Source organism: Emys orbicularis, chromosome 6 (genome assembly GCF_028017835.1).
Source record: "Emys orbicularis isolate rEmyOrb1 chromosome 6, rEmyOrb1.hap1, whole genome shotgun sequence".
Lineage (NCBI taxonomy): Eukaryota > Metazoa > Chordata > Testudines > Emydidae > Emys > Emys orbicularis.
The window spans coordinates 2,309,025-2,336,524 of NC_088688.1; the positions used below are offsets into that span (position 1 = coordinate 2,309,025).

Below are 27,500 nucleotides of genomic sequence, written 5' to 3' on the forward strand. Positions count from 1 at the left end.
TTCCGGAGGCCAATCAAAGCGCAGTAATGCAACAGCGCGTTCACACTGACACTGGGACGTTTCATCCAAGGCGCAGCAAGCGTTATGCTTCTCGTGGAGGTGGATTAGTAGGTACGCTCCAGCTGCAGAGTCCAGGCGCTCTAAGTGCCTTGCCAGTGTGGACGGGTCGTGAGTTAGGACGCCTGGGGCTGCTTTAATGCACTCTAACTTGCAAGTGTAGCCAAGCCCTTATTCTAGCTGGCATTAACACTACACACAAGGGAATGTGAACAGCTCAATGAAAAACTTGTGAATGAAGGAAAACTGTAGTAATGACCTAAACTTAACTGTCATGGAAATTCTGCATAGCACTACAGTACACTCCGGAGCATTTTGGATCAGAATCCTACTTTAATTATAGTGTTCGCCTGTTTCAAGTGAGGTTTACTCACCTCACCACGATCTCCCAAAGAGTTTATCTGTTCTAGTTTTTTGGTCCAATATCTGGCTTCCTCCTCAGGGATATCTATAGCAACAGCAAAGGCATCAGTCATTCACACCAAATTAGTTATCCGGCACGTTATTTTTTTAAAATAAATTTGTATTTAACAGGAACACTTAAAACAGTGATGACATTCCAAGAAAACAGGATTTTTTTTTAAAGCACATCACAAAGACAGCCTTCATTTTGAAATTCACTGAAATGTCCTCTATTAGCATCAAATGTAAAATACGTTTTAAATAGTAATTTAGTTCCAGGTCTCTGTATGAAAACTTTCTAGTTTATCGCTACCTAACCAAACACAAAACACACACAAAGCAGAAAAGGAGGACGCAAAATCTGACTGTTTATCTATTATAATAAATATGAGTCACTAAAAAAAATCATGAACCAGCTACACACTGGGAAACACAATATGATGTGGTCAAAGGCCTCTTCTCCCAAGTTCTCTCCCCTTAGCCCCAGAAGAACAATGCCTCTAACTACCCCTTCCAGAGAGCACATTTTCATTCATGGCATATTAGGGTGTACGTAAGCATCTACAAACTAATAAAATCACCCCAGTTTTCCTTTGCAGGCCATAAACTGGCTGTTCTGGGGCAATCGATGTTATCTCAATGAATTATGCTAAAGTGACAGTGTGTTCTGTGCCGTGAAGGTTTAACTTTATGGTAAACTAAAAACACTGCTTCCTCTTCTAGAGGCTGAACTGTCCAGTTACACAATTAACATGCTTGTGCGTGTCAGCTAGATGTTTGCAGCTGACAGTTTAGTACCCCTGGCTTGGGTAACTATTTTCTATTTCAAAATTTAAAACAATAAAAAACATAATGGATTGTGGAATTCTGTCATTTTCAGTGAGGTCATCTTTTTGAGGCGGGGACTGTCACTCGTGCTTGGGAGATGAACTAGTGCAGATATACCCCGCATTGGGGGGCCAGATTGTGTGCTCTGAGGACCGCAATTTCACAGAATGATGCTCAAGTTACAAATGTACAAGCTGCGAATCTAGACGGTACCAAGGAAAGGCAGTGAGCTCCAACAGCAGCAACGGGGACTGCTGCCGCTGAACTCAAAGCAGCCCTGTAAGAGAATTATTGAGGTCACTTCAGAAACTTCAGCAGGATGCAGAACAGAATCCAAGAAGGAGAAGCCGTGGAAGAACACAATATTAAAGGAAACGCACTGTTTAGAGTGAAATCTCACCCTCTCCCTCTCCCAGAATACTTAACAAAAGAATAACATTTCTAAAAAATGAGGTTTTAGAAAAACAAGGATCATTTTTGCATAACATATATTTTTAAAAAATCACAAACACAAAGAGAAGCATTTAGCTTTGGTGTCTGCTTTCTAATGGTTCTTCATTCTTATTTCAAAGTAGGGAATTTTCTCCTGGGGAATTTGAGGGGAGGGGGAAGTACCAGAGTCCATCCTAGATAACACAGGCAGCACAAGTTTTTCAGCACTGCTCCAGCTGCTATTCACCACCATTACACACCTGCACTCAAATGACAACTTCCAAAGCAGAGAAGCAAGAAGGATAATTACTAATATTCATGTATAAGGGGGTAGCCGTGTTAGTCTGTATCTACAAAAACAACAAGGAGTCTGGTGGCACCTTAAAGACTAACAGATTTATTTGGGCATAAGCTTTCGTGGGTAAAAACCTCATCCGAAGAAGTGAGGTTTTTACCCACGAAAGCTTATGCCCAAATAAATCTGTTAGTCTTTAAGGTGCCACCAGACTCCTTGTTGTTTTACTAATATTCATAACGCTTATAACTTTAAATTTTCAGGGATGTCGTTACAAAACAAGAGATGTTTACAGTGGTGGAATTCCTTTTTTTCTGTGGCTTGAACCTTCATCAATCCATAGGCAGCTTCAAGGATGTATTAGGAAATACCATAAACAAAAATGGAAAAGAATCAGCAGCAGTCTGAAATGAAGCTCTGACCAAAAGCAGCTGGCACGTTCACTAACTCCTGAAGGAAATATTTAGTGTTAGACTGAGGTTTTATTGCATTACAATAGGAAGTGACAAAACCCTAGTTCAGTTCGTTGCCACAGCCTTTATAAATGTGACAATCTGCAAGGCTAAAGGATGACATCTATAAAGTGAATATCCAAGAAATTTTTAAAAAGTGAGGCTCAAGCCTTTCTGAAAACATCTTGAGAAATGAAAGCCCTGTATTGGGACCAGGATAGTTTTGTTCAACAGAGTGAAGTCTTTTCCAAGGCCTATGGGACACTTTAGAAGTAGACAGTTCCCTAGACCAGCGTTTCTCAAAGTGGGGGTCCCTAGACCATTGCAGGGGGGTTGTGAGATCGCAGGCTGATGGCTGGGCACCCAGCTGTGAAGGCAGTGCCACCCGCCAGCAGCAGCATCAGAGAAGTAAGGGTGGCAACACTGTCTGACAATACCATGCTGTACAAGTAGGGGCATTGCCAGCAGATCAAGAGACGTGATCATTCCCCTCTATTCAACATTGGTGAGGCCTCATCTGGAGTACTGTGTCCAGTTTTGGGCCCCACACTACAAGAAGGATGTGGAAAAATTGGAAAGAGTCCAGCGGAGAGCAACAAAAATGATTAGGGGGCTGGAGCACATGACTTGTGAGGAGAGGCTGAGGGAACTGGGATTGTTTAGTCTGCAGAAGAGAAGAATGAGGGGGGATTTGATAGCTGCTTTCAACTGCCTGAAAGGGGGTTCCAAAGAGGATGGATCTAGACTGTTCTCAGTGGTACCTGATGACAGAACAAGGAGTAATGGTCTCAAGTTGCAGTTGGGGAGGTTTAAGTTGGATATTATGAAAAACTTTTTCAGTAGGAGGGTGGTGAAGCAATGGAATGGGTTACCTAGGGAGATGGTGGAATCTCCTTCCTTAGAGGTTTTTAAGGTCCGGCTTGACAAAGCCCTGGCTGGGATGATTTAGTTGGGAATTGGTCCTGCTTTGAGCAGGGGGTTGGACTAGATGACCTCCTGAGGTCCCTTCCAACCCTGATATTCTATGATTCTATGCCACCCTTACTTCTCTGCAGCAGCTGGCAGGGAGCGCAGCCTTTACAGCCTCTGGCTAGCAGAGCCACTCTCCGCTCTGCCTTCAGAGCAGGGCGCTCCATGAGAACAAGGCCATTTTGATTGCGTCACTTCCCTAAGCAAGGCCCTTGTTTTCATAGAACGTGACCTACCACTAACAGCAGGAAAAAACAGGTAGCGAAAATAAAAAATATATAGTACTGTAATATCTGAAATAAACTAATTTGTTAAAAGGAAGTTCTTCTTCACGCAGCGCACAGTCAACTTGTGGAACTCCTTACCTGAGGAGGTTGTGAAGGCTAGGACTATAACAATGTTTAAAAGGGGACTGGATAAATTCATGGTGGCTAAGTCCATAAATGGCTATTAGCCAGGATGGGTAAGAATGGTGTCCCTAGCCTCTGTTCGTTAGAGGATGGAGATGGATGGCAGGAGAGAGATCACTTGATCATTGCCTGTTAGGTTCACTCCCTCTGGGGCACCTGGCATTGGCCACTGTCGGTAGACAGATACTGGGCTAGATGGACCTTTGGTCTGACCCAGTACGGCCTTTCTTATGTTCTTATGTTCTTATGTTAAAACAATGGATCATTTTATTATACATGGCACGAAGAAGGGAGCTCAAGCTGATGGAGGGTGGAGAACAAGATTTGCAAGTGCAGGAAAAAAACCAAAAACCAGAAAAAACTACAGTTCTTATTTGGCATTTGGATTTACTTACACTGGCTCAGAAGACATTCCAAGTCCCCAATGTGTTTTGTGCAGTCAAGTTTTGGCCAATAACAGCCTAAAACCAAACAAACTCCAGCGACATTTACAAACAAAACACCCTTCATGAACTTGAGCAACAAAACTTATACAAAACAGCAACTGTGATAGCCAAAACTCTGGAAGCACCTTATGCTCTCTCACTTTTAACCACCAGGGCAAAGAAGCCTCACCCTCACCGAATCTCTTATTTTTCCTGCATCTAAAAAAATGTGAGTGTATGATTGGCAAAAATGCTACCGCTCAGCTGAGCTCTATTCCACTATCCAATGATACAGTGAGTCATTGTACTGAGGATATGTCTGAGGTGGTGGAAAGGATTAAAAAGAGCACATTCTTTTCCTTATAGATTGATGAATCCACCGATGTTTCAGGGGCAGCACAATTAGTGGTCTATGTTCGGTATACTTGGAAAAACAGAGGAAAAGACGACTCTCTCTTCTGCAAGGCACTGCCGACATATACTAGGGAAGAGGAAATATTTAAGCTCCTTGATGCCTTTATAATGGGGGAACACTAACTGGAACAGCTGTGTAGGGATCTGCACTGATGCCGCGACAGCTATCTAGTATCAAACGTGGGCTTGTCGGCAGACAAAGTAGCTGCCACAGAAGCCCAGTGGACATGCTGCATGATTCACGGGAAGGCTCTTGCTGGTAGGAGTATACATCCCTAACTTAAATCAATTTTGAGTCAAGCTGTAGCAATCATTAATTTTATTAAAGCAAAGGCACTGAATTCCCAACTTTTTAAAAGTCTGTGTGGAGAAATGGGTTTGGATCATCAGCACTTATTACTGCACACAGAGGTTCACTGGCTGTCGTGGGGAAGAGTTCTAACACACCTGTTTGAACTGAGAAATAAGGTGTTTGTTTCTGACTCAAGTGGATTCCACCCTGAAGAAGCATTTAAATGGCATCAAATGGTTGGTTGGCAGCTCTCTTGTATCTAGCAGACATTTCTGACATTTGTTTAAATTCACTGAATGAGTCACTACAAGGAAATGAAACAAACATTCTCAAACTCAATGACAAAATATATGCCTTTACTAAAAAAGTGAATCTTTGGAAGTCAGGTCGACAACAAAAAATTTCAAATGTTTTCAGCGCTGAACGATCTCCTGGAAATCTCAGCCAGTGATGTCACCATTGGGAATATAAAAACACGTAGCTGAACACCTCCCTACATTCGCACAGAGTATTTCGAAAACTGGGCTCAATTGTGACCTAACCACATGTAACTGCATAAGAACCCATTCGACTACGAGTTTTCTCCAAATTCAAATGTCACCTTGAAAGCTCCAGAGGAACTGATTGACATCTCACATGATTCTGTTCTGAAGCAATGATTCCAATCCTAGCCTCTGCTGACCCTATCCCCAAATAAAACTGCAGCAAGTAGAGTGCTTCTCCCATTCGCAACTACTTACTTATGGGAACCTGTTTTTTCAGTTTTGACATACTTAAAGAATAAACACTGGGCAAAACTGAATGTAGAGGACAATTTAAGGGTCTGCCTCAGTTCCCTGGAGCCACAATTCAAAAAAATTGTGTGCTTCAAAACAGCAGCACCCCTCACATTAAGAGTCCAGATACTTGTTTGTATATAGTTATGTATAAAGCCACAATCCTTGGACAATGTTATGATTATTACCACAATCACTGGAAAAGGCTTCCAGCTCCCGCAACTGTGACTTGTTGCCTATTTTTTTTTCCTCCCAGAAAATGTGTTCCTTAAAGTCCACATATTTGTTCCCGATAAATGTTGCTTTATGCTTTTTGAAAGGCTTCAGTGCCTTTGGCTGCAGGGATAATGATAACATGCTTCTTTTAGTACACTTATGAGTATGTACAGTAATTTGCTATCACTTTTGAGGGGTGGGGGGCGGTCATCACAGCCGGAAATATTTTCAAAGGGGGTCCCAGCACAAATAGCTTGAGAATCCCTGCACTTTTGAACAGGTTGCACTTTGTTGGCAGATACCAGCACATGTTCAATCTCTCTCCACCTGAGATAAAGAAGCTGCAAGAGGAGTTTGTTGATTACCAGTTGATGTAGAAATCAGCTATCATAGAATCATAGAAGATTAGGGTTGGAAGAGACCTCAGGTGGTCATCTAGTCCAACCCCCTGCTCAAAGCAGGACCAACCCCAACTAAATCATCCCAGCCAGGGCTTTGTCAAGCCAGGCCTTAAAAACCTCTAAGGAAGGAGATTCCACCACCTCCTTAGGTAACCCATTCCACTGCTTCACCACCCTCCTAGTGAAATAGTGTTTCCTAATATCCAACCTAGACCTCCACCCCTGCAACTTGAGACCATTGCTCCTTGCTTTGTCATCTGCCACCACTGAGAACAGCTGAGTTCCATCCTCTTTGGAACCCCTCTTCATGTAGTTGAAGGTTGCTATCAAATCCCCCCTCACTCTTCTCTTCTGCAGATTAAACAAGCCCAGTTCACTCAGCCTCTCCTCATAAGTCATGTGCCCCAGGCCCCTGATAATTTCCGATGCTCTCCGCTGGACTCTCTCCAATTTGTCCACATCCTTTCTGTAGTGGAGGGCCCAAAACTGGACGCAATACTCCAGATGTGGCCTCATCAGTGACGAATAGAGGGGAATAATCACTTCCCTTGATCTGCTGGCAATGCTCCTACTAATGCAGCCCAATATACCGTTAACTTTTGTGATCAATGAAGCGGGGGATAGCTCCCTTTGATGGACACCCAGACAGCCAGTTAGCTGTAAAATCCCTCATGGTAGCTGTTCTCTGCTTGCTTTACCCGTAAAGGGTTAAAAGTCCCCCAGGTAAAGAAAAGGAAGTGGACATCTGACCAAAAGAGCCAATGGGAAGGTAGAACTTTTTTAAATTGGGAAAGAAACTTTCCCTTTGTTGTTCTCTTTGGGCTGAAGAGACAGGCAGCAGGAATGCTGTGTAAAGTTTGAACCAGATATGAAAACCATCAGATCATATCTAGAACTACTTTTAACAACCCAAATAAGTAAGTAAATTAGGAATGTTTAGGAAGACACGATTAGCTGTATTTCTGTTTATTTTTTTTAAGGCTTGTGAACTCCTCTCTGCTAACCCCAGACGCTTTTGTTTGCTTATAACCTTTAAGCTAACCCCCAAGAAAGCTAACCCCCCAAGAAAGCTATTTTGGGTGCTTAATTTTTGGAATTACTCTTAAAATCTAGCAAAAGCCTAAATTCCAGATGTATTTTCTTCCTTTTTGTTTTTAATAAAATTTACCTTTAAGAACAGGATTGGATTTTTAGTGTCCTAAGAGGTTTGTGCATGTTGTTTGATTACCTGGTTGCAACAGCTAATTTCCGTTGTTTTCTTTCTCAGCTCTTCCCCGGAGCAGGGGTGAAAGGGCTTGAGGATATCCCACAGGGAGGAATTCCCAAGTGCTCCTTCCTCGGTCCAAGGGTTTGGGGTTTTTTTGCATTTGGGTGGTGGCAGCGTTTAGTGGCAAGCCAAGGTCAGAGAAAAGCCTTGGGCGTTTAATACAAGCCTGGAATGGCAAGTATTAATTTTTAAAATCCCTGTGGGCCCCCACCTTCTGTACTCAAAGTGACAGAGTGGGGATTCAGCCGTGACAGCCTTCTTGGCAACAAGGGCACACTGCTGACTCATATCCAGCTTCTTATCCACTGTAATCCCCAAGTCCTTTTCTGCAGAACTGCTGCTTAGCCAGTCGGTCCCCAGCCTGTAGCGATGCATGGGATTCTTCCGTCTTAAGTGCAGGACTCTGCACTTGTCCTTGTTGAACCTCAGATTTCTTTTGGCCCAATCCTCCAATTTGTCTAGGTCACTCTGGATCCTATCCCTACCCTCCAGCGTATCTACCTCTCCCTCCAGTTTAGTGTAATCCATAAACTTGGTGAGGGTGCAATCCATCCCATCATCCAGATCATTAATAAAGATGTTGAATAAAACCGGCCCCCGAACCAACCACTGAGGCACTCCGCTTGATACCAGCTGCCAACTAGACATCAAGCTGCTGATCACTACCCGTTGAGCCCGACGATCTAGCCAGCTTTCTATCTACCTTATAGTTCATTCATCCAATCCATACTACTTTAGCAAAGCTTTTGATATGGTCTCCCACAGTATTCTTGCCAGGAAGTTAAAGTCAAGATATAGCACATCCACCGCTTTCCCCAGATCCACAGAGCCAGTTATCTCATCATAGAAAGCAATCAGGTTGGTCAGGCATGACTTGCCCTTGGTGAATCCATGTTGACAGTTCCTGATCACCTTCCACTCCAAGTGCTTCAAAATGGTTTCCTTGAGGACCTGATGCATGACTTTTCCAGGGACTGAGGTGAGACTGACCGGTCTGTAGTTCCCCGGATTCTCCTTCCCTGAGCTATCACTTAGTGTGTATGGAATGAGGCAGCACTACAGACTGACACAGATAACACCTCTGTGCAGTACAGGATGGACATGGTGTTGCATATCTTAGCCATGTCAAAAGCCCTAGTGGTTTTCTCAAGTTCCCATTACTGTCCAGGTTTGCCCGGTTTGTCTTAGTGTTACTCCACTCAAATTCAGGAGAAGAGAGAGTGTTCAGTCTTGTTTGAAAGAATAAGACACCATTCAGACCAAACCTTGGACTAGATAGAATCATAGAATATCAGGGTTGGAAGGGACCTCAGGAGGTCATCTAGTCCAACCCCCTGCTCAAAGCAGGACCAATCCCTAACTAAATCCCCTAAATGGCCCCCTCAAGGATTGAACTCACAACCCTGGGTTCAGCAGGCCAATGCTCAATGGGATACAGTCCTCTATTATCCAAGTGAAGCTGGCAACTCCTCAGCCATGTTTCAAGTTTGAGCCACCAAACGAAGTTATAAAAACAACTAAATGGGTCGCATGGCAATATAACAAAGCACATGAATAAGATGTGAAACCAAATTAGATATTAAAAGAAATGTGGAATCTGAACCCTTTATCTATGGTTTGTTAGCTTCAAATTAATTAAATTACTTTATTTTTACATTCATTAAATGTATTGTTTGGCTGTGTTTTATTTTAATTATTTAATTTTAATTTATTTATTTTGCATTTATTTATTTATTTTGGAATCTGATTTTATTTTAGCTTACAGTAAATGAGCAACAATATACAAACCAAATATTTGTACTGTAAAGTGTTTTTCAAATGGATCATTAATATGACATGGTGATATGCAAAATAAACCCACTGTTGTATTGACAAAAGAGTTTTCTTTTTTGTTCAGTTTATATAAATACAGGGTTTTGGGTTTTTTAATATTACTCATTTTGTCCACTGACTGTGCGCCTAATCAGGTAATAACAATTCTCGTCCTTAGAGATCTCCACCCATCCAGGTTTTTGTTCCAACCAGCAAATAGTTGTTTTTCTTAAAATCCACTGGTTTGCATTGCATATAGAATTCTCACATGCCTTAGACTTTAGTATGAATTAGGATATTTAAGAGTTTCATATGCAATATTAAGCAGTGTACATTTTAAAGCTATTAAGCGCTGGTTTGATTAAAAACCTGGACTGTTGGATGTTGCCAAGGCCTAAAGATGAGAGTCCCTGACTTAAGCAATGACCTAACAGCACCTGAAAAGTCTCACTCAGCCTTGAATCTCACTCTTTGGGGCTGTAAATCTCACTCTTAAGGACAGCGAACCCTTGGAATCCCTGTAAGCCATGAGCTATTGCTAGGCAACTACAGCAATGGGCTAGCAGACCAACCCACAGACGCCTGAAAGGAAAGACTAAAGAAAAAAAAAGAGCAGAGTGTGTCTGTTTGAACAGACAGAAGCATAGAACTGTTGCTTCATCTACATGGTAGACAAACTGAAGTACAGAGACTATTAGCAGCTGGACCATGACCAAAAGTTTTTATCCAGGATGTAGGGCAATGAACCCTAAAAGCCTTCTCAAGATGGCAGAGGTGAAAGCCAAGGAGAATACCTTAAGTCTAGCAGCAAGAAAAAGCACAACACGTCTTTTGCTTGTTAAAGAAGTGTTCCTTCTGGGGTTCTGCAAAGTCTTCAAGAAAAAAACATTTCCATAACACCGAATGGGTGACCCAGACATGATACTGTTGACGTCATTAGGCCTATATATATGAACCAGAGTTCTTCCATGTTTAAACTCTGTCCTTCCATGTTTAACTCTAATCGACCTCAAAAGCCAAGGACAGGAATTGGAATGTGTAAATAGCCAGTTACCAATTACGACCTTGCTCATAACCAGGTCCTAAGCAATAATGATGAGGTTTGCATGTTTCTAGCTGGAGAAGGGGTAGTAAACTAAGGGTAAACAGAACCAAATGATTGTTTAGAGGAATGTTACTAACAAGCTAGATTTATAGCCCTAGAATGATTTAACGGCTTAAATGTATAAACATGTCTTCGGTAGAGAGGGGAGGGGGAGTAGGGGGTGGTGGTACAGGGGGAGAGAGGTGGGGGCTTAGTTGTAAAGTATAAGAAGAGAGAAGCTATTTTTTACTGATGTGCTCGATTTGAGACTTGCCTGTCTCCTTGCACCACTTTGAGATCTCAAATAAACTGATTGTTTCTCCACCCCGGTATGTTTATTGGTGCGAAGCACGCCGGGCAACGAACCAGCGCTGTTGCTGTCCTCGGGCCTCTGTGCCTGCAACAATACAGAGAACAGAGTCCTATTCCTTCGGTGCAAATGTGCATTGTCTGCCTAAAGTAACTAATGGGAAATGAAGAAGGAATAGAAAAGGAAGAAAGTGCATTGTCCAACGAAAGTAGAGCACACTCCATCTTCTATTTTTGGAAAGCTGCTAACTAAGGGCTTTGCTCAAATTTACCACATGGTACTTAAGCAAGCAAATATGCTCACACCCCCACACCTCACTCCATTCTTATCCATTTTATTGTATTTGGGAGATCTTCACCTGGGGAACAAAATGAGATGCACATTCCCAGGAGATATTTAGGAATATTGTCTCTCTTCTCAAAGCCATTATATTCTCTGCTCCCACAAGGGGAGGTCTCTCCCCCACCCCTTGCTATTTTTGTCTTTTCAGCCATTTTCAGTATCTCCTGTGGCAGGCCTAACTACAGTACATTGATGGGGGGAAACCTAAGCTCAGAAAAACAGTAGTGCTGTTTACTCTGATAGGCAGAGGGTTACTCAGGAAACAGAAACCCTGAAACCACTAAAGTTGATGCTCAAAAATCCTGCAGTTTCACAGAAAGTTCATGTTTCAAGTTTGAACTAAGGAAACATTTAACAAGAGGTTCACCTCATGCACTCAGAATGTATGGCTGGATTTCAACATGATAAAGAAATACATTACTTACAAGGAATTTAGAAGGAGTCTCATTAATTTTGTATTGTAAATTTAATTTGTGTCTCCACATGTTTTCTCTAAAACTTAACTATGATATAAGCATTCTTGGAAAAAATACAAACAAATTAATTAAGATAACTGAAGGAGAATGGATTTTCGGGTAATGTACTTGACAAAACCTAAATTGATTATTACCCTGCAACAGCTGCCTGAACCACAACCACTTAAAAGAGCACAGAGTGCTGCTGTAGCTGCTTGCAGACATCAAGTGGTTCAGAGGATCTCTGAACTCAGGAGTTGGCAGGTTAAATGAAGGAACAAGTATTTCACTTTTTAAGATGTGAACAGACTTAAATGGGATCTTCTAACTGTTTGGGATTTTACACATTTGTAAAGTCAAAAGAGAATTGTAATTCACTTAACATCCTCACTTCTCTGTTATAAAGCCTGCTCCTCAGATATTTATGTTGTGCTCATATACTGGGCAATGTGTTTTTAAAGAATAGCAAGCAAAGCACTGTGCTGCTTTCAACCCTTGAAGAGAATATAGGAAGGGGGGGGGGGGAGAGATCACATTTAAGACGCAAGATTTTGCATTTATCCAACACAGAAGTCTGCTCTACTATATGAAGGTCTTTAAGACGACTGCTTTACTGGCTGTAAAAAGAAATCAGCACTTTACATGAGGGATTTTTACTTTACACTCATACAAGAGGAGGGCAGGAGTTCTGCAATGCAGAATGAACAAGTTTCAGTAGATAGTCTTCCTTCATTAGTAATATAGAAGAAAACTAATATATCCCATAAAGTTTAAGGTGATTTATTATCTATATTGCAGTAGTGTCTAAATTCCACCAGACACTTTGCCAGCACAGAGAAAGAGATCACAGTCTAATGCATGGAGAAGTGATGCAATATGCAAGCAAAGTGATCATGATAAAGACAAATACAAGACCCCCAAATCCATCCCTTTACTCCACATAAATGAGCAGTTCACTCATAGGATAAAGAGTTGAATTATGTCAATGACTTCAATGGTGTATAAAAAACTTTTTTTTAAATTACAAAAATTGGATTTTTTATTTAAATTGGATTTTATTTAAAATAATTACAGGTTTATTTTTTTAAAGTTATTTAAAGTTAAAATTGTGGTGGATTCTCCATCACTGACCATTTTTAAATCAAAATTGGATGTTCTTCTAAAAGATCTGCTCTAGGAATTACTTTCGAGAAGTTCTCTGGCCTGTGGTCTACAGGAGGTCAGACTAGATCAGGAGTGGGCAAACTTTTTGGCCAGAGGGCCACATCTGGGTGTGGAAATTGCATGCAGGGCCATGAATGTAGGGCTGGGCTGCGGGAGGGAGTGCGGGGTGTGGTTTGCAGAAAGGGGCTCAGGGCAGGGGGTTGGGGCACAGGACGGGCGTGAGGAGTGCAGGAGGGGGCTCAGGAGGAGTGCGGGGTATACGAGGGGGCTCAGGGCAGGGGGTGGGGTGCAGGAGGGGGTGAGGAGTGCGAGAGGGGGCTCAGGGCAGCAGGTTGGGGTGCAGGATGCAGGAGGGAGCTCAGGGCAGGGGTTGGGGTGCAGGACGGATGCAGCAGGGGGCTCAGGGCATGGGGTTGGGTGCAGGAGGGGGCTCAGGGCAGGGGGGTTGGGTGCGGGGGGCAGGAGGGCTTCAGGGTGTGGGCTCCAGCCCGGCGCCACTTACCTGGAGTGGCTCTGGGGTGGCATCAGTGCGCAGCAGGGCTAAGACAGGCTCCCTGCTTGCCTTGGGCCCCCGCCACACCGCTCCCGGAAGCGGCCAGCACCACGTCCCTGCGGCCCCTGGGGGAGGAGGGTGCAGAGGGCTCCGCACACTTCCCTCCCCTGCTGGTACCTCCCCCGAAGCTCCCATTGACCGCGGTTCCCCATTCCTGGCTAATGGGAGCTGTGGGGAGCAATGCCTGGAGCGGCGCGGGGCCCGCAGCGGCGCGGGGGTGGCAATCCCACAGCCCAGATCCAAAGCCCTGATGGGCCAGATCCGGCCCACGGGCCATAGTTTGCCCACCTCTGAACTAGATGATCACAGCGGTCCCTTCTGACCTATGAATCCATGAACCTATGAATTATGACACCTGTGTTAAGGCCTAAACTTACTCTGATCTATTATCATCATTTAAATTAAATAAAACAAAACATTATGCATTACATGTTTGCTGCCAAAGTTTTAAAGAAAGTCAAACTGGTAGAAACCACTAGCCATGCCACTACTTAAGAATCAATTTGTCGAAGTGCTATTTCTGCTTTTGACAACAGCAGCCTCTTCTGCGGGTGCAGAGTTTATGTAACTAGTTCAGTTTAGTGATTAGGACATTCAAAGTTAAAAGACAAGAAAGAGAAAGTTACTCACCTTATAGTAACTAGAGGTTCTTCAAGATGTATGGTCCCTATCTGTATTGCATTGTGGGCATTCATGCTTTCCATGCACCCAGAGTTTGAGAATTTTGAAAGCACTGTCGGTCTACTCACGTGGGAGAAAATCCTTGCAAGCATCTTGGACTGCCCGCAACTCCAGAATGTTGATGGACATCCCAAGAGGCCAGGATGCACAAGTACCCTGCACTGTCCATGTGAGCTCCCCAGCTTAAGAGGGAGGCATCTGTAACAATCATCCTGTCTGGTGAGGGAGAAAAAGAAGGGAATGCCTACACATACTTGATGGGGATTCTTCCACCACAGTAGATGATGATGATGATGGACTGTTTGGGGAGTAGACTGTTGGAAGCCACGCCTGCAGGCAATGAAGATGGTGTCTGGCGAAAGCATGAAGTAACATGGACCAAGAAATTCTTTTTGATGTTTGTGGGTTGTTCATGATCTGATCTATGAGGTTATTCATCACTTGGAACCTGCCCATCAGCAGATAAGCCCTTGCCATGACTGAATTGAGGGACACTCCAATGAAGTCTGTGTTGGAGTGAGGACACAGACTGAGTTTGCGCTGACCCCTAGGAAAGAAAGGAGCTGAAGCATTACTGAAGTTGACTCAGGCTTCTTGATGTGTCTTGGCAGTGATAAGCCAGTCATTGAGATAAAGACGACCACAAAGCCAGAACACTTGATATGGGCTTCTACTACTGAAAAAATCTTGGTAAAGACCCTGGGGAAGTAGCAAGGCCAAATGGGAGCACTCTGTATTGAAAATGATCAGGGCACACCATGCATCTGAGACAACATCTGTGAGCGGGGTGAACGTCCACATGAAAGTACATGTCCTTCATATCAAGAGCTGTAAATCACATGCCCCTTTTCCAAACATGGGATTATAGATACAAGTGTGACCATGCAAAATTTCTGCTTGCAAATAAAATGGTTGAGATGGCAGAAATCGAAGATGGATCTCCAGCACTCTTCTTTTTGGATACTAAGAAGTATGTTGAGTAAAAACCCTTTTCTCGGTGCTGAAGAGGTACCAACTCCATTGCTCCACGCTGTAGTTGGAACTATTTCTTGTTTGAGAATCTACTCATGAGAAAGGCCCCTGAAAATGGGCAGGGGATGGGGGCTTTGGAGGAGGTCAGACGGTAAATTCAATTGCATAACCAGAATGGATGATGATTAACACCCACTTGTCCGTTACTGCACTCCAGTTGTGAGAAAAGATTGCTAGATGACCCCCAAAGGATGTGTGGGAATCAGCAGATGGCAGCATCATTGATTTGCAGCTCTCAAACTCCCATCAAAAATATTGGTTAGATTGGGTTGGATGATGCCGTCACAAAAAGTGCAGGGAAACGGATCTTCTGAATGCTTTGCTTTTTACAGGGTGGCTCATAAGGACATTTGTGGTAAACTGTTGAGCCAACGGTCTAGGCTGATATGATTGTCTGTGAAGTTCTCTCTTTGGGGCAGGTATATATATTCCCAGGGAGCAGAGGGTAGCCCTGGAGTTCTTTAGAGTGTGAGAGAACACATCTGTCTTTTGGTTAAAATGATGCCTTCCACTGAAGGACAGGTCCTCTGCAGTGTTCTGGACCCCTCTGGGAAGCCACAAAGTGTGAAGCCATAATTCACGGCACATCACAATGGCAGTTGCCATTGATCATGAAGATGTATCTATTGCATCTACTGCTGACTGAAAAGCAGTCCTGGCGAACAACTTGCTCTCCTAAACAATAGCCTGGAATTGAGCTCTATCTTGTTGCATAATATGTGAATTTGGAATAGTTCAGGTAATCGTACTAAGCCAACAGTTCTTGATAAATGGCTATTCTGAACTGAAGGTTAGAGGAAGAGAAGACCTTCCTTCCCAACAAATCTATGCGTTTACCTCTTTGTTAGCCAGGGTAGATCTAAGGGTGTTTCTGTCTAGATCTCTCCATTGCAGCCTAGACGAGCAAAGAGTTAGGAGCAGAATAAGAAAAGAAATTCCCTTTGGCTGGGACAAAATAGCATTTTTCTGCCCTCTTAGCGGTAGGAGTGCAAGTGGCTGGGGTATATCGAACTGTTCTAGCTGGTTCCAGAATGCCTCCTTTAAAAGGAAGAGCTATCTAGCTGGATCTGGAGAACTGTAGGATGTTCAGGTGTTTACACTGGGGATACTAACTATGTAACTATTCCTGCAACTGTGTGTGGTCACTGGGGAGGGGGAGGGGGATACTGGAGCGACTGCTTCATCTGGAGATTATGAGGACCATCTTGTTAGTACTGGGGGAACCACCAGATCCAGTTCATAATCTTCCTCTTCCATGGGTACAGAAGGAAGCTTTGGCTGTCCTCTCGCAGGGGAGGATGGACTAACTCCCTAGTGGATCATATTAACTCTGTATGGTGGTACTGATCCCACCGTCCTTAGTATGGCCAGTAAGATGGGTCAAAGGGTGGTTGTCGAGGCATGGTACCACACAGAGTGGGGTACCAAAGGCTCTGAGGCAGGTGCTGAAGTGGAGGTTGGTTCCAGACTAGTCCAGGAAGGGATGCCTCATAGGAGAAGATATCAGTTCCTCATGTGGTTTCAAGTCCCCAGAGAAAGAAAATGCCAATTCTGAATCCATCAGCAGTACCAGCAATTCTGCTGGAGGGAAACCATGGCTGGACGATGGAATGGGGGACAGACTCTTCCCATAAGCTGCATCTCCTGGTGGAGTCAGGACCTCCCTTCTGAGGAAAGGATCTGATGAGGATAGAGACTGGGGATCTAGGACAGAATAAACATCAGGTGAAGCATAAGACTGTGCTCTCCCTGGAGTACAAGGGGACCTGTCCATTTGAACCAGCAGAGCTGGTGCAGCTGTTACAGTTTGTGCCACAGTTGGGCAAGGTAGAGCAGATACCATCGGTGGTTGAGGCTTCAATGGTTGCCCTTTGTCAGTGCCCTTGGTTCTCAGTGGTTAGGGTTACTAGGCACTGAAGTACCATTGCCACTGGAGCAAAGTCTGGTACTGACAGACACCAGGATTTGTGGGCTTTCAAATCATGACCCTGAAGTTTAGGATGTTCTAAGTTCTCATGGGCTGAGTGGGAAGACTTGCTCAACTTAGGCAGGGCTGAATCCGACTTCTCTGAAGTAGACTTAGAGAAGAATTTGCTCTTGTGTTTGTGAATGCTCCCTGCCTTTCTGACAAGACCCTGATGGGGGAATCTTTGGGAGACGACTCCCTCGCTCCTATGTCAGACTTCACACACTCCTTGCTGATCCAGACCCATGTACAGCCAGGGTCTGACTGCGACTTCATAGCTTTCTCCACTAAGTGCTTCTTAAGACAAAGTTCCCACCCCTCACGGGCACGAATGGGGATACTGCACCATGCTGCAACAAGGGCTTCCCTGACGCAGTACAGGCAGCGTTGGGTGTCGCCAACATAGAAGCAGCATGAGCAAGAAACACAAATTCTGAAACCCTGAATCCTGGGCTTAGTTCAGAACCCATAATGCATTACGGGGGGGAAAGGGGTAGGAAATTCCCTGGGACAGAGGTTCTGACCGAGGTCATGAAGTAGTAAGAAGGAACTGGAGAGGTGGTCAGTCTGCTCCGCCCTCTATCTCCTTGGTTGAGGCATGAGAAAAGCAAGGGCACATGAATGGACCAACAGACAGTGATTTCAAAATTCTTCAACTCTGGGTGCACAGAGGACATGTGTACCCGTAGTGGAATACACATAGGGACCAGCACTTGAAGTATCTTGTTTTCTCTTCCAGTCTGAATAAAATTTAGGTGTGAAAGGATGAGCTCTGCTAATTCTAGAATCTTGAAGGACATGGTGACAAGAAAATCAGTTCAATTCACTAATTATAAATATTTACTTCATTTAATAAATCAGTTTTAAATGAAAAACATGCTTTGATAATTTTTTTTCTTATGTGTCCAACATAAGGTAATTTTATTTAACTAATTAAAAAAACTAAAATGCTCAGGAGGTTTTTTACTTATTTAATTGCATTCAAATTCCCAAATAGAGCTTGACACTAATCATAAGTAAAAAATTAACCTAGTAATTAAAACATTTTTCAACATTTTCTAAAATAAAAAAGTAAAAATTAAGCCTCAGAATAAATGTAAATTGAGCTTTATAACAGCTTAAATAACTGTGTATAAATACAGTGTATCCTGTTTAGCAAAAACAAATATAGTATAAAGGCTATATTTAGTTGCAAATCAATGAGTTTTAATGGTTACAAACAGGTGAGAATCAACCTTTCTTTAAGAAAATAACTAAAAATGCAAAACAATTCAAATTGATTATTTAAATCAAGTATTCCTGCTTGCTGATATAAATCTTGATTAAAATTGATTATTTAAATCAAACCACCCTGTCAGTGGCTAGTTTTCTATAGGCAATGTAACATGATGGATGTTCAGGAGAAGTTTTCATGATGAGAGGGTAATAACCTTCCAGACCAGATCCCTACATATGGCAAAGACAAGACCATTTAAAGTACAGGGCAGCCTCTCATGCTGAGAGGTCTACTAAGTCAGAAAGGAATGTCTATTATATTTATAAAATATTAGGTTCATTCTGATCTGCCTCATCATTCAGCTATCATCTGCGAGCACAAAAATCACACTCAGTCAGGCTTTCAGAATATGAAAACTTGACACAGATCTTAGAGCCTCAAGGCCGAATCCTGAGTCCTGCTTACCATAGGAAAGGGTACGCAAGATGAACACTTCTTCACTTGGCTCTACAGCAGGATGGCCAATTCTGAGGATGGTTGTCCAAGTGCACAAACAATCTATAACCAATCTGCAGGCTCATGGTGCAGTGCTACTCAGCCCAGAAGAGAGCTCATGCAAAGGAGTCAAACAAAATAAGAGGTCACCTTACACTGATGAACAAGTTTGAACTTGCTAAGCGTTTTAATCGGATAACCAAGGAAGCAAGAGCTAAGGTTGTCCCTACGCCTTTAGCATTCCCAACAGCCCATGGGTTGGGGAGGAAGTAGCGTAGTCCTATGTTTATACAGACCACTAAAATATCTAAAGCTTTTCTAATCTAGCTTTTCTCTGTAGATATACTGTAACTTCTTTATGACTGATGCTTTTGCTCTAAATTAGCTGATTTTGAACATTCTGTAGTTTTTAATCAGATGCATCTATACAGCTGAAAAACTGCTCCTATAAACGTGTGTTATTCCTGTGATGTTGGGTAGATGATATTAAGCTAGGATACAAACAAAACAAACATCCAACTTTATTTATGAACAGGCAGCTGTAAATGACACTTGCACTTCATTAAGTAAATTGCACAGCTCTCCAATTCATTGCACCATTTAGAATGAATAAACGGTCAGGTAAGTGGTTTGAAACGTGCTCCCTGGTTCAAAATGAAGCGTCTTGTGTCACACTCCTGAAACACCTAAAACAACTACTAGCTTTAGCTTACGCTAGGCTAAAGATTCATGGCACAAAGAAACCTTCAAATCCCTCTTATTTATGTTGCATATTATGAGCATCTAGGTAACAAAAGATTTAACAAGGAAGCTGTCATATATGAAATGTCATCTGCAGTTAGGCTCAGAGCACTACACATGTTCTATGTTCTAATATATTGTTATATAAACAATGACGATATAAACAGAACTCCATTGAAATGTTATCCCTCAGATTGTAGCATTCCAGTTAAGCCACCAAAATACAACTCACCAAAAGGTAACTCGAATCTTGTATCCAGCAAAATTTTATGGGGAGTTGGCTTTTTGGTCCCACAGATCTCATCATGCTTCATTACGACCTCTGCCTCCAGCGTAGACCATTCTCCAGGTCCTTCCTATAAATTAAAAGCCATGAATTCAAGTCCCTGGGTCTGACGATCCTTTATCCTGGCAGTCATCCTTATATAATGAATTCCATTGGACATTTGCTGATGTAAGGAGCCCAGGAATAACCCAAAAGGATTAATAAGATTAGCAATATACCCTGCTAGTCTTAACTTCTAAAAGTTAACGCAGTTTTCTGTTTGCCATATCCCACTGCTGACTACTTCCCCTGGAGCTTTGACTGCACAAATTCTGCGGGATCATTTAAATGCTTATACCAAGATAAGGAATAGAGAATTTAAAATATAACTGCAGCAAACCTACTCACATCCGATGGGAATTTTGCATAGAGTAGTCAATAACAATCACTGAGGAGAACTGGGGCTCCTAAGACAATTTAGCACAAACAAATTCGTGGGGGCTGGGTTCCCCCTACCTCCTTTTGCCTATTTTCTCCTATTGCCAAAGTTAATTACCATCTCCCGGCTCTATAATATCCAGCTCTGTAAAATCTCTATCTTTTAAATAGTGTACATACACTGGGCTCAGAGCTACGTAAATAAATGAGTAAGTTTAGACCTGCTTTCAGAACTTGTGACTTGAGTAGCTAACAGAAGAATTTCAGAAGTTAGGAAATCCCTGTTACATCGCAACCAACACTACTCATAGTAAACAATGTTTTGTGGCTTTATTTAGGGAATCTGCAGGTATCCTCTAGCATTAAAAGTATAACTCCAAAGGACAAGTCCTCATGCCACCAAGTGAAGATCAGAGTGTTTGTTACAAGGGTGGCCCATAACAGTCCCTATTTTGAATACAGAGAGATTTCAGCTGCTAGCATGCTATGCAGTAATATTTTTTTTTACAATTTTTCCCATGAGTGTTACAATTCTAACAAATCAGTTTTTGAGAGGTCTATAGGTGAGCTATCAAAGCTATACATTCTTTACAAAATTAGATCTCTTTTTACATTTGTAGAACTGAGACCTCAGAAGCATGTACAGTAGATTCAATTTTTGTTTGGCTTACTAGTGGCCTCTGTGATCCAAAAATACAGGGCCCCTTCCACACACTTCCCCAAGTTTCTCACCAGTAACTTGCATACAGTAGTTATGTGCACCATGTGGCTAGATTAGAGGCATATTAACCTTGACAATGCACTTTCACATTAGTGTTGTGCACTAGCTAACCTCATCAGACTGCCGGATGGCCTTAAGTGCAATCCACACAGTCCCGACCATAGTGTCCCAGATCAGCCCTTTGTTCCATACTTCAACAATCAGGCCCAGGTCCAGCCGACTGATCTCACTGCAAGGAAGAAAAAAAGCAACATTTAAGAGAAAACTAGAAGGTAGTTGTAAACTCAGCTTTTGACTTTAAATGACAACCATTCGCACACAAGGGAATAAATAACCTCAGTTAAGCAACAGTAATTTAAAAGTATTAGGTGGGTCTGTTATATCTCTTGAAGGAAATTACTTATATGCACCTTTTCACAGACTACAGCCTTTTTCCAAATGCAGTCATCTATCCATTTGGTGGACTTGACACAGCTATAAGGAAACACGACATGACACATGGAGTGGGATCCTGGGCTGGAATTCAGAGAGGTGACTTGGTTCTCTGTATTCCTGGGCTGGTTCTCTGTGGTCCCCCTCTCAGGCTACGTCTACACTACCCGCCTGAATCGGCGGGTAGAAATCGATCTCTCGGGGATCGAATTATCGCGTCTCGTCGGGACGCGACAATCGATCCCCGAATCGACGCTTGTACTCCACCAGCGGAGGTAGGAGTAAATGCCGTCGACGGGGGAGCCACAGAGGTCGATTTGCCGCCGTCCTCACAGCGGGGTAAGTCGGCTCCGATACGTCGAATTCAGCTACACTATTCGTGTAGCTGAACTTGTGTATCTTAAATCGGACCCCCCCGCCCCCCGTAGTAAAGACGTAGCCTCAGCCACTCTCATCCCTAACAAAGGGAATAGTCATGCAATTCTCAGCCAGTAGGGATCTAGTAGGGACATGTAACCTTCATATGCTGAGCTTGGTCAAGACCTTTGTTACCAGGAGTATAGATAGGAAGAACTTCCTCCCTGCCCCATGGGTAAAGGGAGCATCTCTCATCAGTACATCTCTTCCTGATGTATCATCCCAACATAGGTAACTTGTTTAGACTACTCTCTGGCATGCCCACTTGAGAGAAAGTTAAACACTAGCCCCTAAATCCAACGACCACTTTTGTGTCCTTTACCAATACATTCCGCCTATAGGTGTCATACTTGCCATTCCTGTAAGGTAAGCAGCAACTCAGGAATGCTTTGTGGAATATTGTCCTATTCTAGGCTTCCCAGCACAGGAGGAAAAAATCGAATGCACCTTGCTTTTTGTGAACAGCAAGGAAGGCTTACAATCTGAGTCAGGGACCACCTTTTGGAATACGAGGTCTCTGAAGGGCTTATCTTCAGAGCATTTCTGTACAGCTGCAGTTCTTTTGAGATCAGATTTCATGGGAATGCTGCTCTGCTACATGAATCCTTTTGCTAGGCAGAGTGCATCCACATTTAATGTTTGTCAAAGGAATTTGGAAGTCTTATAAATAGTTAATTGTCCCTAGATTGCCACCAGGCTAAAGAGTCTTGTGAATTATTCACTGATTTATTCATCACCCAGATACAGATCAATAATTGTACAACTGGAGACCGCAAACTTCAGGGTCCTCTGAGACGGTCTCACGTGGAAATATGCTACAAAAACAAAAATACTGTTGAAACAAAAGTAAACCCTATGCCTGCAGCAAAGTAAGTGGACACCTGTTAATATCCAACTTTCCCTTCCAGTTCCACAGCTTAGGTTCTTGACCCAGGACAGGCAGGCTTTCAGTTCAGCAGTGTTCAGACTAGCATTTGAGTGAGGTATAGGCGGTATTTTTTAAAACTGAGTGCTTATACTAACACAAATGGTTTCCTGTAACTTCTTGCTCTGTCAGTGCTGTCATACAAACGATCGGCTTGTTGCAAGTAACTTGGTACTTGTCCCAACCCGGAGAATTGAATCCCAAACAAAGCTCTCTACTTAGCTTCAACGTACAGATCAAGAAATCAAGTGCAAAACCCCAACCAACTTCTGTTCAAAATTCTATGAGGCACTAGTCAGTGAACCATCTTGGGAGGAATTTCAGCCAAATGAACTGCTTTGATGGCTTCAACTGTGTCTCCCTTTCTCCATCTACTGGTTAGAGGATGAATAATTTCAAACCAGAGAACAGACAAATTAAGAAACATTATTTCACATCAAAGTTATTTTTCTTTCTGACTTAAAATCTAAAGCTTTAATGCTGTTTCAGGGCTAGAAAGAAAGTAACCAACGTTCATATTTGCAAAGAGAAAGCAGTTTTTGCTTTGTCTGCGATGTCCAGCAGTTTAAAAGCTACTTCCAAACTAGAAAACGCTTCCAAAGACGACAGTGGAAATGCTCTGTCTGGGGAAAAAGCCAATCTCAAATATCCCACATATAACGCTGCCAGAAGCTGAACTGCTACCTTTTACAAGGCATTTTAGAGCTACAAAAAATACTAAACACCCTAACTAGTTTTATCAGTCAAGGAAGCACCTTTGATTTGTTCTGCTATTTTAGAATACCTTTTTGGACAGGTCAATGTGGTACACTTAGCTGTTAAGGGAGCCTTTTCTTGGGGGAAAGAAGCTACAATACACCTTATCCAGCTTCATAAAAGAGTACAAAATTAGAGAACCTGGGTTGGTAAATAGCAATATGAACATAAACAAAACGTATTTCTCTTGGACCAGCGTGATATACAGTGGATACGTACTGCAACCCATACTTTGTGCCATGTGGAATGTTTTCATGACAGAGCAACATCAGGACCACTGTCCCATTGCCTGGGTGAGGCTGTGAGCAACATGGTGATGTTGTTCAGCCTTCGCTAGCATTCTGCTTTTATGTTCCCTAGCAACTAATTGGGAGTGGCATAGCAACCTTAGTGCAGCCTGTCTGTGCTCCTGGCTGCAAGGGAGAGCAGCTCTGGTGGCTGTCATAAGTAAAGAAGATGAGATTGCCACTGGGAGAAAACATTCATCCAAAATGAAGGAGTGTGCCCCTTAAGTCACCCTGGTGAGCCTGAGGTGGTATAACCATGCCAGAGGAGCTGCCACGTGGGGTACTGGCTCCTGTGAGTGGTGGCCTGACATGCTACTGCTTTCGCCACTGCGGTTCCCGGAAGAGCCCTGCAGCTCCGCAGATATCTGTATCTGCGGATATAAATTTGGTAGCTGCACAGGGCTTTATCTGTTTTCAACTGTCCATAAAATATGGCTTTGGGAAGTCACATATCACCCATATGTACAAGGTGACCAGCCCAGCGAAGCTGCACCTGTAGGATTAGGGATTCAATGCTAATCATACAGCACTGGGTCCAGGACTTCAACATTTGGTATCCTGTCTGACCACCTGATGTTAGAGATGAGAGAGAGACAGCACATGTGAAAATGTTCCAATTGCCTGCTACAGAGTGTCCATGTTTTACAGCCAGAGAGGAACAACATTGATCATGGCATTATTAGATAAAGTGCTGTCAAGACAGCAAACTTTTTCTACCACATTAAGCGGTGTATCAACTGTGATTTCAGGGGCAGCTTACATACCAAAAAAGGATGGTTCAGTGGTTGGGGACTAGCATGGGAGCTTGGAGACCCAGATTCAATTACCTGCCTGTCACAGACTTCCTGTGTGACTTTAGAAATGGCTTAGTCCTAGAGTACACCAGACAAGGTTTACCAGTATAGCTACACCAGCGAACCCTCCCAGTGTAGACACACATACCAACAAAAAAGTGCTTATGTGGGTATCGTTTATGCTGGGGATTGGCAAGCAAAAACAAGCTATACTGACAAAAGCACTTTTTTGCCAGTATAACTGCTTCTACACTAGGGCTTTTGCCAGCATAGCAATGTTGTTTAAAAGAAAAGTCACAGCCCTAAGTGACAGTTATGCTGGAAAAAGTTTCTTGTGCAGACCTACCCTTAGTCTCTCTGTGCCTCATGCATGCTTCACTGGTGTTTTACCCCTTTGCTTAATTACAGAAGACTACATTCTAGTGTGCGTGTTTAGGATTCCAACATCCTTTACACACTGATATACGCTATCCCAGCCATACACAGGGATCATATCACCAACCACAGAAACACAGAACTCCTCCAGAGCAGATCACAGCAGATATTGATTTGGGGCAAGTCATTTATTCTGTCTGTGCCTCTATTCCCCAAATGTATAGTGAGGATGATAGCCCTGCCCTGCCTCCCGGGAATGTGCAAGAATAAATACATTGGACATTATGAGGCATTCAGATACGATGGTGATGGGTGCCATATACGTACTTAATATGGACACGTGTACATGAAAATAGAAGCATTTATCACCACTAGCATTCATCCCTTGGAGCCAGCAGCTGTATCGTGTTCCACTGTCGACCACAGCACATGTGCCAGGAACAGATAACTCCCAGACTCAAAATGCTTTTTAATAAACTTAATAAACTCTGACCTAGAAATCAAACTAAAGGGGCAGGAACGAGTAGAATACTTTCAGCCCTTCTAAAAATAATGATCCACCGATCAATCAGTGAAAAACCCAGTCATAGTTAGGTATCCAGTAGTGATCCAACTCCAGGTATATATAAAAAAAAAATACACAAAATACCACCAATTACGCTTGTGCACTTGACACAAATATCCGCCTGGCCAAATGCTGTGGGTCCCATTTAACCCAATCACACTGGTTAGGGGGCTTATTTTTTTATGCTGCCTCTGCTGCTTAGCCAAAGGCTTAGCCAAAAACAGGGCCTCAGACGGTCACAGTACGAGAAGGCCCTTACACCGGCAAATGGTCATTTTAATTCTCTCTTTCTTTTCTACCTCTATAACTAGCTAAGTAATAAAAATACACCTACATTCTTAAAGTCTAGGCCTTTGCAAATAGGCCTAAATATCTATATCCTAACAACACTTCTCTGGAGTTTAGCTTCTCCCTATACAATGTCTTACTTTGGTCCTGATCCAGCAACTGGTTCTGTGCACTGAAGTCAATGAGGGAATCTGCCCACCCAGATCTAGTCAAAAGGCTGGGATCCTAAACTGTGAGCTCCTTGGGAAAGCAGCCTGTGATTGTGTCTGTAAAATGCTACGTACACTTCTAGGTCTACCTAAATAAATAATGCAAAATGCTACACAAAGAACACAAAACAGGCTTCATAGTAGTTGTAACTAGACTATAGCTATGTTACTCCAGTGGGTGGACAGTTGGGCAGCACAAATGTGTGATTCTCTCAAGAACTGCAGATCTAGTTGTGTTACTGCAGATATAGCAGGGTCTGAATGGGCTTTTCCCTGACATCTAGTGACGACCTGGGGGGAAAAGGCTTTAGGAGCAGACCGTGTTTACATAGACATGCCTACTCCGCCTAGGTGTGCAGCAGAAGGAGCTGCTTTGCCAAAGAGATCAATTTTGGCTGTGGGTTACAAATCACTTCAGCATTTGAATGCAGGGATAAAGAGATATTGTTATCCTTACTGTATGAGTAAAGGGCAGCAGAACTGTACTTAGCACGCACTGATTGAGAGAGGTCATCATAAACTGAACCTCACTTGCTAAGCAGGGAGTAGGGATGTCAAATCCTAGTGAAGAAGAGAGTGGGTGGGGACAGGTGTTCTGACCTGGTGGTGTACACTTTGCCCAAAGAGTCCTAGATGCCATTTGATCTGCCCCTCTCCATTTAATGACAGAGCTGACTGAACTCAATTGAGAGTCCTTGTTTTTGTCTGGTGATTCCTAGAGCTGACATCGCTGCTGATCTAGGAGCTAAGCCTCAGACCTTGAGTGGGGACAGTGAAAGAACACAGACTGCACTGGATGTGAGGTTCCCCACTACCTGCTGAAATCACTAAGGCCTGAGTTAAGTGGAAAAAGCTCAGAACATGACATCACGGGAGCAGGGCCGGCTTTAGGCCAATTCAACCAATTCCCCTGAATCAGGCCCCGCCCCTAAGAGGGCCCCGCACCCAAGCTCCGGTACAGCGTACCAGCAAGAGCCGGTGTGCTGTACCCGGGTGGCCCGGCTTCCCCAGGGGGCAATTTAAAGGTCCTGGGGCTCCCAGCAGGGGCTGGAGCCCCAGGCCCTTTAAATTGCCACCAGAGCCCCACTGCTGGAGCCCTGGGGTAGGGCTGCGGGGCTCTGGGGGCTATTTAAAAAGTCCGGGGCTCCCGTTGCTTCTACCGCCCCGGCCCTTTAAATAGCCGCTGGAGCCCCGCCGCTTCCCCAGCTCCTGCTGCTGCTACCCCGGTGGGGGAGGGAGGAGGAGAGGGCACTTACCGTACAGGGTGGGCTGTACCGACACCCGCTGCCCGCACCAGCCCCGCACCCCCTGCCCTGCCCACAGCCAGCCCCTGCCGCACCCCCTGCCCACAGCCAGCCCCTGCCGCACCCCCTGCCGTGCACCAGCCCCACACCTCCTGCCCACAGCCAGCCCCTGCCGCACCCCCCTGCGGCCCTGCCCAAAGCCAGCCAGCCCCACACACCCCTGCCCACACAAGCCCTGCATCCCCTGCCCTGCCTGTAGCCAGCCTCGTACCCCTGCCCTGTCTCCAGCCAACCCCT

General features: G+C 43.7%; 1 protein-coding gene across 1 annotated transcript in view; it reads right to left on the reverse strand.

Annotated features, from left to right (window-relative positions):
- Nucleotides 1-27,500, reverse strand: part of UNC13B (unc-13 homolog B) — a 308,551-nt gene that overhangs the window by 277,291 nt on the left and 3,760 nt on the right. Inside the window, exons 2-4 of the mRNA XM_065406871.1 lie at nucleotides 21,023-21,140; nucleotides 19,720-19,843; nucleotides 432-505 (exon numbers count right to left, since the gene is read on the reverse strand). Coding sequence (XP_065262943.1) covers nucleotides 432-505; nucleotides 19,720-19,843; nucleotides 21,023-21,140 — 316 coding nt within the window. The remainder of the gene's footprint in view (nucleotides 1-431; nucleotides 506-19,719; nucleotides 19,844-21,022; nucleotides 21,141-27,500) is intronic.